Here is a 16,437-nt window from a genome sequence, read left to right as displayed (position 1 = left end):
GGGAATGTCATACTTGGGACATCTGTATGTTAATCAAAAGTTAACATCACGATGCATATATTATGTTAAAGCAGAGGGCATTTACATACCAAGCCCATATTTCATGGAGGTATGAGATCTCGGAACTCTTGTTAACACTATGGATACCTTGCATACGCAATTATAAATAGGAAAAACACGGTAACTCTAACGCTGGTGTCTCACAGGATTTTGTTGTGTCCCAAACCGTGCCTGGGCATTGTTTTGGACACATGGCGCGTGTCCCAAACCGTGTCTGGGGACTGTCCCGAACCGTGCCTGACCGTGCTTTGGGGGCGGAGCTTAGTGTTTTGAGGAAGTTGGGCAAAGGCCAAAGTTAGCGTGTTGGGCAAAGGCCACCAAATGGCGCATGCCCAGAGGGCCCAATCTGAGACTCCTTTGATTGAGTGAAGTTAAACCAACTGAAAACAGCCTTTTTCTTGGTATGTGTGGATGAATGCTGGTATTTTCCAGCTGGAGAGTTATTTCTATTTCTATTAACTTGAAAAAACTGGCTGTTAGTGTTGTTCTGGCTGCTTGGTAGAGTTCTAAAACTAATCCCATCTTCTTGTCTTTTGGTGGTTTTCAAGCGGGTCAGAGGTCATGCTGCCAGTGTTTGCATTTGCCGTGATATGAATCGCTGGTCAAAAAGTGAAATTTTTTGCCTAAATGGACAATTTGGAAGTTGGACTACCCTGTCAATATGTGTTTACAATAGTTGAACACTCAAGTAGGTGATTGTTCAACGGACAGCTCAGTTCTTTAATGTTTTCCATATATTCCAATAGGAGCTGGAATTAGTGGGCTGTCCCCTGTTGTTGTTTAACTATTTTAACGGCCGCCATTTTGTTTTTCGTCGGGACAGAAATCGGTGTAATTCTTGCTCTGTAAAGTACATTTTACTTTTTGTGCTGGTTTAGACATACATGTAGTGTGAGTGTTTTGTATCATTCTGCACCAAATGAAAAAGGTCCTATCAGTTTCTAAGGCTTGACCCATTCTACATACAACAGCAGATGTAGTATACCCAAGAAAGTAGATTGACCCAAACACAGTCCTGGAATTGGAAACAACACTGAGCTTATCCACAAAGCCTACGCATGGGTCTGGATAGTCCTGACGTGTATCCACGACAGACTAGAGCAAATTAACTTCTAGATAAACAAAGTGTTTGACCAGAACCGTACCGCATTTAATTCCTATGAGTCACCCCACTATACAGTGAATTTTGACCTGAAAACAGTCAAAACGTCCCAAATTATACTATACAATTTTAAAGAGGTGTATGCCAAAACTTATAATGTCTCGATCTCCAGACCACAAATGTACAGATTTTGTCGATAAATGGCAAACAACACAAATAAAACAATTCTAAATAATTTATAAAAATGACAAAAAACAACAACAACAACAACGCTTTAGGGTATTTGCCCACTGTACTACCTCCATACCAATTTCACCAATTTCAGGTAAATTGGCCCCAAAAAGGAAGAAATTGAATACATTTAAAGAAATGGCAGGAAAACAAGGAAAAGGTGAAGAAGTATAAGGAAGAAAAATATGTCTTTACCATAAGCCATGACAATTCTAAAAGCTTGTATCAATGTTTTTTTTTGCTTGAACTATTTAAGATCCAATTCGCTGTTGTCGTCCCTGTTTAACATGTATTATCTCGCTAGACGTGACCTCTAGGTGCTGGGTTTACTTAGTTTAACTTGGTTTTAACTTAAAGGTTCATCAATGTTCTCTCAAGGTGACGTGATCCTGCCTACTGTCGGTTGAGTTATAAGTCAACTAAATTAAATATACGTATGTCTCGTACATGAAAATTTCTAGCATGCTTTCAAGAATTAGGCGACTTCGAACGTCAAATTCTTGGTCTCATTCTTGACTTGTCGGTATACTTTGTCGTCTAGACCACTTTGACTGTATGTCAAAGGCAATGTCTTGCCGTTTACCTCCATCTTATGAACCCTTCTCATGGCTTGACAATATTTTTTAAAAACTGTCACTTTATTGTAGACTAAAAAAAATCATTCACACTCATACAGGGCTGTGGGAACAAAGTCACATAAAGCTTGCGTTGACATGGAGTGTTATCAACAATTTACTCTTACAACATGTACAATGAACCCTGTTTCAGAAAGAAGACTCATCATGAGGGTCCTCTGTGTCATCTTGCTTGGGTGTGCGCTGCTCTTTCCAGATACTGGTTCAGGCAAGTTTCATATACTCCACACATGTCTGATATCTAAAGACCAAAAAAGGGAAGGGCATATAAAGTAATAGGCACAGAGGTGGTATAGCACTGATTTGTGTGTGTATGGGGGATTTCCTGTTAAGAAGCTTAATTTTTCATCTTGTAGAACTGAGCAAATTGAATGACAATAAATACCAATGACATATCTAGACAAATCAACCGTCAGTTATCTTATTGTCAAATATTGCCATCATGTATTGCCATCACATCACAAAACAACATAAATCAAAACGTTTGGGAAATAAATAAAGTACTAATACAAAAGCCATGTGATAGGTGTACTGGGTATGCACAGTGTCAACATAACTTTGATAACAAACAACTCATAAAATAGTAAAGTTACCAATCATTGTCCTCCACATGCAACAGCTGGTGCCGGTGTTGCTAGATGTCTATCAGTCTGCCCTGGACTGGTGAAAATGCAACAATTAGAGGTACAAAAGACAAAAAAAAAAGAACCGTTACAACTAGGGGCATTCGTGTCAGCTATTTGACAATGTGATGGTTGCTGATAGTGGCTTATGCATCAATTCATTCATACTGTACGTATCAGAATCTGAAAAAGATGCTCTTGACCGTGATACAGAGACTCATAAATACATCCTTTCATTCATTTATTCATACTGTAGCAGACGGAAATGCTCTCGACCTCCGCGGGGTAGCTGACGATGGACTTATCGTAATGGGAGGATGTGAAGGCCACCAGGTAATTGGGCACGTCAATTGAAAATGACAATAGTAGGATAGAGATATCACCTGGCGTGCTGCATTTGCATTTTGTTTATTCAACGTTTATGTCAGTAGTAAAATACCAGTAACACAGTAGCATTATATTTGCTACATGTATAACTATTATTTAAAAAAATGTAATCTTGTCATTGTTGGGTATATTCTTACTGCTATATATATTGCTGGTTACACCGCCAGTACTTGAACAGTGTTTCAAACTACTTGCTGAAAGACTTAAATGAAATGTTTTATACAGAAAGGAGTCCAGTGGGGTTCATCTGATCATGACAACTGCATCTGTGGAGGAGCAGAAAGCTTCTGCTATCATATTGACTGTCTTCCTGGTTCTCAGATTGATCGTGACTCCAAAGGTCTCTGGAGTTGTAAAGTTGACTCCGTCAAAAGGCAAATAACAGGTAACATTGATGAGGAATTTTCTTATATGGCACATTCCTTTAACTTATTCTCTCAATAGAATAGGTGTGAGCTCTGCTTAACTTTCTACCTGGTAGGAAATATAGAAGTTATGCCAAACGGTTATTAGCTGTACAAATACTTTAGATGCACTTCATCTTTACATATTTTTTGCTTGGGAAATATAGCATAAATGTGCAGGTCATGGTATCAAAGCAAAATTAACTATTCTCTCAATAGAAAGGATTACACAGATGATTCAGTTGAAAAAAAAATGCTCTCGTAGACGAACAGAAAGTATCCTGTTCTGTCTACTCACCTGCCACCTTGGATAACATCTATATTTCCTCCATGTAAACCACCTGGGATGATTTTATCAACCATCCACAGCCCAATCAGTTAGGCAATGAGAGCTGAATAGTGCAAACTGTGTGACAGAAAACCTAAGTATGAACATGATGCATCCGCCCCACCACTCATTGTCCTTATATGTACCCTGTGTTAGATGGCGGCAACATGAATCAGGCAGAAGTGGCTGATATGCTGGAGGACAGCCTTCAGATACTGACAGGTAATTGTCATAAGGGCTCTCATATCAGCTCCATACATGGATATGTTATTTATTTCAGTCAAGTATATAGAATGTGCGTTCATGCTTAAATCTTTACTCAAAGTGCGAGGTGTATCTAATCATATATTGCTATTTTTTGGTTCAACCTAAAGAGTTATTACATTATGACAGTTACCTATTTGTTGCATTCCAGGATCAGCCCAAGATGTGATTGAAAGAGAAAACTCAAAGGTAATTAGTAATACCTTTAATCAGGAATCAAGGACTTAAAATGGTGCAAACTTGTTGATTTGTTGGGCATGTGTTGATCCATTTCACATTGGCCTCGCTGTTAAATTCATTACGTAATGTGATGCTTATTTGTTTCAAGCGGGCGCTTTTAACGGCGACTTCGGCGGCTGCAGCACTCGCCCATTTATCAGCGGTTGTTGGTATAGTCGGTTTCGCTATGGACCAAATTGGGTCCGTATCCGCAAAAACAACCGCACAGCTTGATGAGGTCCAAGATAAACTCCGGACGCTGGACAATAAGATTGATGACTTCACACGAAAGGTCAGTGACCTAAAGCTCGGACAGCAGTACCTTCGACAAGTAATCCTGTATGGCAGAGACGAACAACGACTAAGGAACGTGCTAGACACTCTTGCTAGGATGAAATTCAGTAATGGACAGTATAAGGGTATCGACGACATACAAGGTTGGGCAGACAGCGTCCTCAGTCATGGCTCAGATGGAATCAACAGTGTAAGTTAACATTTCACCAGATACTTCAGTAGAGGAGATGCATGTAATTTGCGTCCATGGACCATGTTTGATTTTTCTGCCAGTGGCTGCATGGCTGTTAAAAGACCGCTCCACTCTAAGTCACATTACACTAGCACTGATCACGATAAATTCACCTGGAGACTGTTCTTCAACTTACAGGTGTCAACATGTCTTTAAGTCTTTTAACGCATGTAATGTCTGATCCGTGTGACTGAAGGATCGGGAACTGGTGTATGTGAAATGGAGGACCTATCCGCACCGCGTTTGCTTTTACTCCTATTTTTTACCTCCATGAAAAATGGAGGTATTGTTTTTGGTGTGTCTGTCTGTCTGTATGTCTGTCTGTCTGTCTGTCTGTGTGTCTGTGTGTCTGTGTGTCTGTCTGTGTGTGTTTCCGCAACTTTGTGGTCAACATAACTTCAGAACGCCTTTATGGATTATAATGATATTTGGTATGTTGGTAAGTCTTATGGGCCTCCTGGTGGATGACCTTGGTACTGCAGCAGAACTTCCGGTTTTTGTATCTTTTGTCCCGAACATGGTATGGTCTTGATGTTTTGGTGACAGATTGCTTTTCCTGTCAGGAATAAGTGGTGTGAGTTTGGTCCCCCTAGCAGCTTGTTCTGGAACTGCAGGGCACTTTCTGGCGAAATGTTTAAAAGCCAATAAGTCCAGATAGGAACAACATATTTTCATCATTTTTGGTGTGTAGGTAGCTGAGAGAGAGATGTTCATGATTAAATGCAAATTATGCAAATGAGGACTTTATTTGCATAATTAATGAGGAAATTCTTTAATTACAGTGTTTTACATTATACTACTTTCATCCATGTAATGTATGTAACCTATGGCAGACAGAACATCAACAGATACTAATTATGCAAATGATGACCTAATTTGCATAATTTATGCAAAAATTCTATGATTTCTTAATGGTGAATGATGGGAATGTCATACTTGGGACATCTGTAACTTACTCAAAAGTTAACATACATCACGGTGCATATATCATGTTAATGCAGAGGTAATTTGCATAATTAAAGAAGAAATTTACATTTATATATCAAGCCCATATTTCATGGAGGTATGAAATCTCGGAATTCTTGTTTCCTAATTGTTTCGTACTTTTGCAGGTATTGTTCAATCTGTTGGAAATGGTAAAACCACGGTCATCAATCTTTGGTGGAAAATCTCTGTTCGAAATATATCATCAGCAACTTAAAGGACACCTGGAGCAGTATAGTATAAAGGTAATATGCAATCCTTTTCACTTTTACATGTACTTTGACTTGACCAGTGAGAGACGTACTGTAAACGTGGAGGAATACATTCCTATGTTTTACCACTACTCATACCTGGTCCAGTGATTCATCGTAGTCTGCTAGCAGTGAAAATGTCATATAACTACATTTTGGTGTTAATCATCCAAGAAATAATTGTTACATGCTAGGTGATACAAGGTACATATTACAAGGTACATGCTATATATTAGATGTTTATAAATGGCCATTTTGGCTATTCTGTCAGTAGATACTAGTCCACCAATGTTAATTTTCACCTGCAGATGCGCCTGAAAGCTGCACAGATCTATGGACTGATTGGAAGTGGATACCGTGCATGGATTAGAGCTCTGCTAATCAAGGGGCGTGACGGTGACATTCTAACTACGGTACAAGCCGGGAAAAGCAAGCTCAAAGATGTGTGTCAAAGCATGAAAAAATATGTTGATTATGGTAAGTTTAAAGACGATATTAATCAGGATGTGAAACATAATTAAATCCAAATCTTGAACTGGGATGATCCCTCCACAGATTTTTCCCATAAAGTATAATGCTGTCACAATGATAATGTGATTATCAACTGATGGAATCTTCCGAAAAACCTCGAAAGGCACGCAAAATCGGAAAAAATTGAAACTGATCATTGCGAGCTATATCGGTTTGGGGGGTTCTTTATTCTAGCAACTGTAAGGTAAATGGATACAAACTCATTTTAACTTAAAACATTCTGTGTGTATGGAGATATGATATGCGTCTGCTAAAGGCAAAAGGTATGTTCTGATCATCAAGGGACTGTATAGCAGACAACCATGCACATGGAGAATGATCTGTTACTTTGCTTTCGTTTGCATGTTACTAAACAATAGGGAAATATAGATAATCATTTTTAAGCAAAGAACAGTGATTTTTATATTCTGTTTGCAGAAAAGGTGCTATAATAAAAGTGGTTGTGGGTTGAACAAAGGTGAACTGTCACTTTAATGTTGTAACAAACTTCAACATGCTCTGCTTCAGATCCGTGCCCGACTGCTGGTTATATGCCGAAGAAGACGAAGTGCTACAAAGCATACAACTTTTACCTTAATTGGCAAAGCGCATTAAGCTTCTGCAAGCAGATAGGTGGAAATCTTGCAATGCCAAAAGACAAAGACATTAACAAATTCTTAATTGAGTTGAAAAATGCTGTGAATATGCCAGTAACTATCCATGGCTTTTGGATTGGACTGAATGATAAGAAGGAAGAAGGAAAATGGAAATGGAATGATGGTACCCCTCTCGGGTCTTTCAATTACTGGTCACCAAGTCAGCCAGACAACGGGATTGGAAAATTTTTGTTCTGGCACATAAGCAATGAAGACTGTGCAGGGTATCTTCGAAAAGACGTGAATAATGGCATGTGGCTTGATGACGATTGCGACAAGAGAAAATACTTCATCTGTGAGAGGAGCCCCGAAGGTGAGTGAACGTGTATAAAAAACTTGATTTCTATCAGATATTAAAAAAAAACTAAATTATGGTCATTATGAAGCAAGCTTCAACTGTAATTTACAACACAAGAAATTAGACTTGCCCCAATTTTTGACAACTTCGTCCTATAATGCGCAATCCACCGCTTCTGTGACGTCATGTTAATATGCAGATGACACGTGACTCGATGAGCAATAGATCAAATGTTGCATTAAGTCTGCGGCGCCCCAGTCTCTGTTGACGAATGGATACATTGCCCTGATGTAAATGCCTCTTTAATACCTCATCATGTCAAATAATTATATCAAAAAAGTTTGTCGTAACTTCTATGACCTTCCCAAAGTACATAAAACTGGAATCTCACTAAGACCCATTGTGAGTAGCATCGGCTCATTCATTTATCTATTTGCCACGTTTTTGGCAGATACTAATTTCAACAGTTTGTTGAAAGGATAAAACATGAGTGGCTATAGAGGAAGACGAGCAACTACGCCCATACGATGTTTACGGCGTCTTTTTGTCAGCGGGGCCCGGGTAGAATTTAAGTCAGAATTAAATTCTTCTCGGGTCCCCGCCGGGCCCAAAAATAGCCCGGTATACGTAGCCACAGGGTGTCCCGCGGGACCACGTACAGGTCACGCCCGAAAGTGCCAAAAAACAGCCCGGGGACTACCCGGCAGGGCCCCTTTTTCCTTTTTTTTCAATTGGGACCAAACCAAACTGAATAGAGTTTTCTCGTCCTTCCAGGACTAGTCTGCACGTATCCCCTTGGAATAGAATCTGGCGCCATACCCGATGCCAGCATCACTGCATCCTCTACCTGGTATGGTGTTGGTCACGAGCCCTACCGCGGTCGGTTGAACGGAGTTGCTGGTGAGGGCGCTTGGTCAGTCAGTAGCAACACCATCGGGGAATGGTTACAGGTTGGCAGACATTTTGGTACATTAAAACAACCACGATTCTACCTGTTATTTCCGGAATGGGGACGTATTATTTTAGGCGTCGCTAATCTATGTTAAAGCTATGTTAACGCTCCAAAGTGAGTAGGTGGAGTTTGGGTTTTGAGTTTGATTGACAGGGGTATGAGTCTGTATGAACGGGTGTGTGATAAGTTCAAATTCCCTTTTCAGAACAATATCCTATGTTGATGACTTCGAATCTGTTGTGTTGAGAATGTGAATGTCAAAGCTTTGCTGCACTGACAGTAGCTTGCTGTGCACAATGTGGGCTAATTTTAGCTAACAGTGCACGCTATCCAGATATGTAGTTAGATTTTCCCGGCTTGTACTTCACGTGCATTCTATAACGAAGAACATCTATGCATTCAGGTGGATTTAGGAGAAATGACGACCGTCACAGGCACCATCATCCAGGGTCGCTACCATGGTAACGGCGATTGGGTGACCTCCTACAAACTACAGTACAGTGTAGATGGCCTTAGTTGGATGACGTATGCAAATAGCGAAGGCTCCGAAGAGGTAGGTTATATGCAAATATATCCCCTTTTTCTAGATCAAACAGAAGAAAGGATCCAATCCGTCCTAAACTATTACGAAAAAGAACCATAGCGGCTCTTAGGGTTTAGTTTTGACTTACCACTGATATTCTTTGTCTCAATTACTGTATCGGCTTTCAGCTAATATATTATGCAAAGATCTAAAAACAAGAATAAGGAGATCTCATACCTCCATGAAATATATGAGTTTTTGTAAATGTTCTTTTATTTGTCTTATTGATTATGGTGTGTTACGCCGAAGGGTGGTTATACCGGCTATACCGATACAGATACAGACGGAAATAAGGTCGTAATTAGCAGAATCTAGTTTAATTTACGGTTTTCTAAATTAAAATGACAATATTTTTCGTGTAAAATTCCTCTCCTTACTTCATTTTATTTTAACATGTCCTCAATAATTATGCAAATGAACTCTACATTAACATAATATATGCATGGTGGTGTTAAACTTTAAGTAACTTACACATGTCTCAAGGCATTAGAATTCCCATCATTCACCAATAAGAAGTCACAGAATGTTCACATTAATTATGCAAATTAGGTCATCATTTGCAATTGGTTTCTGTTGATGTTCCGCCTTCCAGAGATTAAATAGATTACATTTACTTGTACAAAAGTACTAGTACTATTATGTAAAACATGAATTAAAGAATTTTCTCCTTAATTATGCAAATAAATTTGCATAACTTGCATTTAATTACGTACATCTCTCTCTAATCCACCTACACACCAAAAATAATGAAAATACGTTGTTCCATTAAGGACTTATTCGCTTTTAAAGATTTTGCCAGAAAGTTCCTTGCAGTTCCAAAACAAGCTGTTAGGGGGACCAAACCCACACCACTTATTCCTGACAGGAAAAGCTATCTGTCACCAAAAAGTCAAGACCATAGCATGTTCAGGACAAAAGATACAAAAACCGGAAGTTCTGCTGCAGTACCAAGGACATCCACCAGGAGGCCCATATTTGACATTGACGCTTGTCTTCCTAAGACTTACCAGCATACCAAATATCATCACAATCCATAAAGGCGTTATGACGTTATGCTGACTACAAATACTGCCAAAGGATAGGAATTCCTCACGCAAAATATTGTAATTTTAGTAAAAACCATAAACTAAACTGTTTTTTTTATTCCAACATGTAATCACCAGACGTGGTTACGACACACTCAAGTTTTTTCAACTTATATTAATGCCGCCACCAACACAAGGGACAAATACATGACAGGACAATACTCATGTACACCTGAGCTAAGTGAGGAAAGTCGTGTAAAGTGCCTTTCCCAAAGGCACAAGATCGGTGGCATGTCAGGACTCGAACCCTGGACCTCTAGGTTCCGAGTCGCGCACTCTGCCGCTACACCACACGACCCCACTAAACTGTTAATTACGACCTCACTTCCAGATACGATGAGACAAATCCCCCAATAACAATTTTACATAATCTCTACATATTTCATGGAGGTGTGAGATCTCCGAATTGTTGTTCATGGAGGTAAAAACTGCTATTATTTATCGTGGTTGTGATGTCTAGGTGTTTCCAGGCAACACCGACAGGAACACCCCTGTAACCAACCTGCTGGACAGTCCCACTGATGCCCGGTACGTGCGTTTCCTGCCTCAATCCTGGCATGGCTGGATGAGCATGAGGGTGGAGGTTCTAGGCTGCAGCGTTAATGGTAGGTTTCGGTCGAAAGTCGTTGCATTGGCACTTGACTCATTAAGATTTTTTCTTACCTTCGCCAGGAAAGTTATGTTTTCCACAGAGTTTGTATGTATGTATGTGTGTGTATGTGTGAGTGTTAGTGTGTGTGTGTGTGTGTGTGTGTGTATGTGTATGTGTGAGTGTGTGTGTGTGTGTGTGTATATGTGTGTGTGTGTGTGTGTGAGAGTGTGTGTGTGTGTGTGTGAGTGTGTGAAGCTACAGATGGATTGTCATAAAACTTAGCTAGCTAGGTAGGTCGGTGTTAATGAGACCTAAATGATATAGAATATATATAATGATATAAAATATATATATATAAAGGTCATCCACCAGGAAACCCATATTTGACCTTGACTTGCCAGCATACCAAATATCATCACAATCCATAAAGGCGTTCTGAAGTTATGCTGACTACAAATGTGCGGAAACACAAACACACACACACAGACAGACAGACAGACAGACACACACACACACACACACACACACACACACACACACACACACAGACACGCCAAAAACAATACCTGCATTTCATGGAGGTAATTAATCTTATCGGCACAAAGCACCCTTCCCAGCCACGCAACGGTACTTCGTCTTGTATACAATAAGTTGTATAACTTTATGGCCCGCGAACTTCTCGGCGTGGATGTGGATGCATCAAAAATGATTTTACAATAATTCCACACCTTATTACTTTATAATGTATAAATGTTCCTAGGGACAAAATATTAGTTAATCAAACAATAGATATGCTACTAACACTGTAACAGATCGACATTATATATACACCAAGAACCTCTATCAACTATAACGAAAATACACGTAACCTCTCACTATAAGAAAAGAACGTCGCCTTGGCGTTTTTTAACGCCAATGTTTATTGTTTTTAATTGTGTTAGATTGCACTGCTACTTACAGCAACCATTTCATTACGACAGCACTGAATGGAGTGACCACCAGACTTCCTTGCAATATGGCAAAGGATCGTCCATGAGGATACACTGGCATGGCGTTTGCTTGCGGCCATAAGGGTATATACATGTCTTGTTAACATGTACATGTTCCTATCCACTTATTTTCCATGTACTATTGTTTAAAAAAGATTTTATGGATGACATCTGCAATATCAATCATCTCGATTCTTGTTCCTTGCCTCTTTTTTTAAATGGTAAATGGTGCTTTTAATGCTGATAAAGAAAAAAAGGCATTGTTCTCCCCAACATTTTTGCTGCGATTTCTGTTAATTTTTCTACATACATCGATATCGTTTTGGTACCCACTGAGTAAAAAAGTGTAAGGGATAGGGTTAGAGCAAACTAACTTGATCTAACTACTGTTTCTTTTGTTGTACTGAGTTTTATCAATATTTCTTACAAGTACATTAACCATCTCTTAAGTTGCAAAAAAACTTCGTCGAGGCCAATATTCTAGGCCTTTTTTTTTACATTCTCTTACCAGATTGTGGGATCAGATGTCATCCATAAAATGCGGTCTGTATGGTTTTATGGGGCAATATCATTGCATAATCTTTACAGTTATCATTTACTATCATGTGCAGTTTACTTATTCAGTCATTATGGGCTTATGCTTGTCTGCTACTTTGATGAAGTCAGATGATATTCACATACCAATTACTGAGTGAACTGCATTTTGGTTATAGAGTCCCCTTTTGAGATCCTTGAGAGTGTGTTCAGGAAACTCTCCAGTCTTTGTACTGAAGAACTATTACAAAGGCTGATCAAGCTGAAGTCATGGGGTTACATGTACGGAGTGGCATAAACATCTGGGACCACGTTTACATTAAGTTTGGAAATTTTCCTGTTCATGCTTGGAAGTATTCTGGAAGACACCAATTCAACCGGTGATCCTGTCATATAGAAGTAGATGCTGTCCCATTATAGAACTTGCATACGTTTAATCATTTTGCGTTTTATTATCACCTATAAAGATACAGACACACAATGTCCTTCTTATGGCAGAATCATACCCAGTTTATTTTACTTGGTGAAAAAATGACACCACTCTGTTTTTCTAGCTTGTTTGAGAGACAAGAAGTTTTGAGTTTTGTTTTGTGAAATTTAACTACATGAAGCTTTTCGCCACTCTTTAACTTTTATTTCTTATTATCTTAAGGAGATTCATTCACGTGCACAGTTAAAACATTTTGTACGTAAAAACTCAACATTTGAAAAATTGTCTAAAAAAGATTCTGTACAGCAGAAAGCGATAATTTCATGTCATCCTTTAAAAATGAATATGTTTAAAACAGCAAAAATAATATCCCTTGGGTATCAGCGAATTAGCATATCTAAATGACTACAAAACCTGGATCTGCGTGGCTGTTCTGTTATAGAGGTAGACCCCATTAGAACATGTTAAGTAAAGACTTAAAGTTATAAAGTTAGGGGCTGTTCAGTCAAGTCGTTGGATACTGCAAGGAACACAAAATTTTAGCAACCCTTCTAAAGACATGATCGACGAAATCGAGCAAGGAAAATATATTTTGGCCATACGTCCTCCAGTCAGAGTCTTTATTGCAGTTGAAAACCATTTGGCTGTGCAACAATGATGACATCACACCAATACCGGTACCTGCAATCCAAGCAGATGTGCGACTCCAGCTTGTTTTGCTTTCCTATTTTATTGGTGCAGATTTCGATCATTCCTCTCGATCATTACATCGTGAATTTTAAATGGACAAAAACCCACACCACTAGAAGAACGTATTTACAAAACACCTAAAACGCTTTATACTGTTGTTCAGAAAAGTGATAAGAATGTGTGACAAGCGATTGTATCTGTCCGAGCCAAAGACAGAAAACAATGACTTTGGATGTGCCAATATCGTTGGTAGGGAACAGATGCTGGATCAATGTCACTTTTTGAGTTATAGGAAAGACTGAATAGCAAAGTTCTTTTATCAAAACCATTTATTTTTCACGAGCCGACATGACCGTCTGTCATCTTCATCAGGGTAATTCTGACTGGTTTTCTGGTCTTTCAATTTACATTTGTAACTGTATATGTCCCCATGATGTAACAACGCCTAGTATGTATGTCATCGAAAGGTCGGGTCGTGAAAAATGGTTGAGATCAAAGAACTTTGCTATTCATTCGTTTACTAACCTGATGAAATTATTTACGGTTATAGGAAACTGCTTTTTTTCACCAGATCCTTCTAGAAAGTATGTTAAACTATATTCACACGGAATGTGTTTATGCTCATCATTGAGACCCATGTTAGGAATTAGAATATTAATATCTTTTTTCTTTGTCAGGTAGACATTAGGTAACAGTAAGTGCAAGTTAGATCCGAAGTCTGTACAGTTGAAAGTCTTTTTGGAAGTTTTTTTGAAGTGTTTTAACACTTCAAAAGGGAAGAGTACCATGTGCCTGAGGTATATACTAAGGTCCACTATCTTGGAGCTAACACCTAGCTAGTATATCCAACTAAGATCAAACATGAAACACTTGTTTAATAACAGTTCCCACAGAAAAGTTTACGGTCATTTCTTCATATGTTTCAATTGTACATCAATGATGTCAGCAGATTTGCAATGGTTTTAGTATATGGATATTTCATGGCGGTATCGGAAAATCTGTGACATATTAAGAACGTGAACTGTGTTTAAAAACAAATAAATGTGTCATTCATAATAACATGGTCTGCTATAGATTTTAACAAGTGAGGGACTGACTTAAAAATGCAGTGTGAATGTTAAAGATCATGTTAACGATCATGTTAACGTCTAAAGCAAATTGCATTTCTTATTGAACTCCGATTATACAAGCATGGACTTGGTTCTAGTCCCCAGAGGAAATTATCAACAATGAATGAATGAAGACCTTTATTGTACAAACATACCCACTGGGTTAGGTACAAAGGTTAACTTGAATACACAAATATATACACAACAAGATCAATCTAGAACTAGCACTACAGTTTGTTACATAATTTCGACTTCTCTTCGCTTCTCTGTGATGTTGAAAAGATAAGAACATAGAAGTTTAAGGATCGAGGGTTTGTCTAAGTTCATTAAAAAAGTGAATTTGTCTGTGTTACTTAGGTGTGTAAAGTGGGGAAACATCGATGTTATTCGTCTATAAAGTTCACTTCTCGCACTGTTATACAAACTACATTCTACTACAAAATGAAGTTCATCTTCTATTCTATCTAGATTATCAACAATGAAAACCACTGTTAACAATCAGACTGCAACATTGAAACATTTAGATAGCAACATTGTCATATCTGCTGTATTTCATTGAGACTGGTGTTGTTTCGAAAGCTTAAAGTTTTGCGCTTTTTGGCGATTTTACAATAAACGGAGACTATTATGGTTAAAGGCGTATCTGTAATTTTTGTTGATGTCTGTGCGTGATGTGTGGTTTGGTGTGTTACATTGTGGCCCCAAGGAAATGGAATGATCATATATATAAAACTGTTCAGCATTTTCTTTCCTTCTCCTTCTCTCTCTCTCTCTCTATCTATGAAGAGAGAGAAAGAATGTACAAAATTTATTTGCATCCCTGACTGATTAACTGATCTTGTGAGAAAAAGAAACCCTTAAACCAGTGCAATCAATAGCTGTGTCTGTGTGTGTGTGTGTTAGTCTGTGTGCTGTTCGTGGATGTAATCCTGGACTGGGCGACAAACTACGAGTAAACGTCTGTAATAACTCACTATCTCACTAGGGGAGGATTTCATATAATAAACTTCTGTTACTGCTATGTACAGTACAGGTCTTGCTAATTTCAAAGTGTGCTCTTTGTTTTACATTTAGTTCCATTTGTAGCACACAGCTGTGAAGAGAAACAATGGTACTCCTACATCTAAACAGGCATACAAGTTAACAATGACAAGAGATTTCATAACAGGTACGTCAAAGAACTTGAAGTCATTTGTATGTAGCGTATCTGCTACATTGATACGTAAATGCGTCATGTACATTAGCCACCTTCTAGTACTTCTCGAGCTATCTCCATAGCCAGACCGCACACTTCATCTATGTAATATTTTCGAATTCATGACTTTCACACTTCCCATAGTGCCTAGTTAAGATCACGGATATGACGTAAAAAGCGGATATGTGTAATGCGACCGTGCGAGTAGGAGAGTCTTCGGTAGAAGGTAGAACGATAGATGGTATGTCATTTTCTCTAAGGCCACACCGACTTAATTTTATGGATGACAACCTCTGAAAACCCCCAAACTAGTGCGCGCGGGCGAATAAAAAAAATTCCGGCCAAAAAAAAAAAATGTTACCAAACCACAGGAATACAAAGCTGGTATTGTGAATTTCCAGCAGTACAAAGCGACGTACACGAGTTTTTGAGTCGTGGAGCTTCGGTAGCCTGGGTGCCGTCCTCCAGAGTTACCATCGGCTCTGTATTGTTGCTAACTACCATGGACTACCCAGGCCTAGAGCCAGGCCAAAGCCTTGGAGGACGTGATTTTTTTTTTTTGAGGACAGGCGAAAATTAATGCGCGCGCTGATGTCATCCATAAAATTAAATCGGTGTGGCCTAATTCCAACAAAAAAACAATTATGGCATGCGCTTTATACTAGATAAATAATTAAAAACAATATAGTTCAACATTTTGTGGATAGAACTTGTTGGAAATATTACATCGAGGAAGGGGGAGGGGTGGAAACGTCATATCCGTAATCTTTACTTGGCATTATGGGAAGTGTGAAAGTCAT

The 16,437-nt window shown here is 38.8% G+C and overlaps 2 protein-coding genes across 2 annotated transcripts; both read left to right on the top strand.

Moving 5' to 3' along the window:
- Window positions 1-3,937: 3,937 nt before the first annotated feature.
- Window positions 3,938-6,976, top strand: LOC109470076. The gene is made up of 6 exons (XM_019768854.1): window positions 3,938-3,992; window positions 4,186-4,223; window positions 4,363-4,737; window positions 5,892-6,008; window positions 6,323-6,491; window positions 6,963-6,976. Exons 1-6 carry the CDS (start codon window positions 3,938-3,940, stop codon window positions 6,974-6,976), a joined length of 768 nt encoding a protein of 255 aa, XP_019624413.1.
- A 456-nt stretch (window positions 6,977-7,432) lies between these two features.
- Window positions 7,433-10,720, top strand: LOC109470075 (lactadherin-like; the record flags this gene model as incomplete). Its single annotated transcript, XM_019768853.1, has 4 exons — window positions 7,433-7,493; window positions 8,253-8,428; window positions 8,834-8,983; window positions 10,559-10,720. Coding segments are annotated over exons 1-4 (549 nt in total), but the record flags the coding sequence as incomplete, so codon positions are not given.
- Window positions 10,721-16,437: the final 5,717 nt, after the last annotated feature.

The sequence above is a fragment of the Branchiostoma belcheri genome, unplaced genomic scaffold, assembly GCF_001625305.1.
Source record: "Branchiostoma belcheri isolate BF01 breed outbred unplaced genomic scaffold, Haploidv18h27 scaffold22, whole genome shotgun sequence".
Classification (NCBI taxonomy): domain Eukaryota; kingdom Metazoa; phylum Chordata; class Leptocardii; order Amphioxiformes; family Branchiostomatidae; genus Branchiostoma; species Branchiostoma belcheri.
Note: the sequence above shows the minus strand (reverse complement) of the source record. Positions and strands in the feature narration are given on the sequence as shown.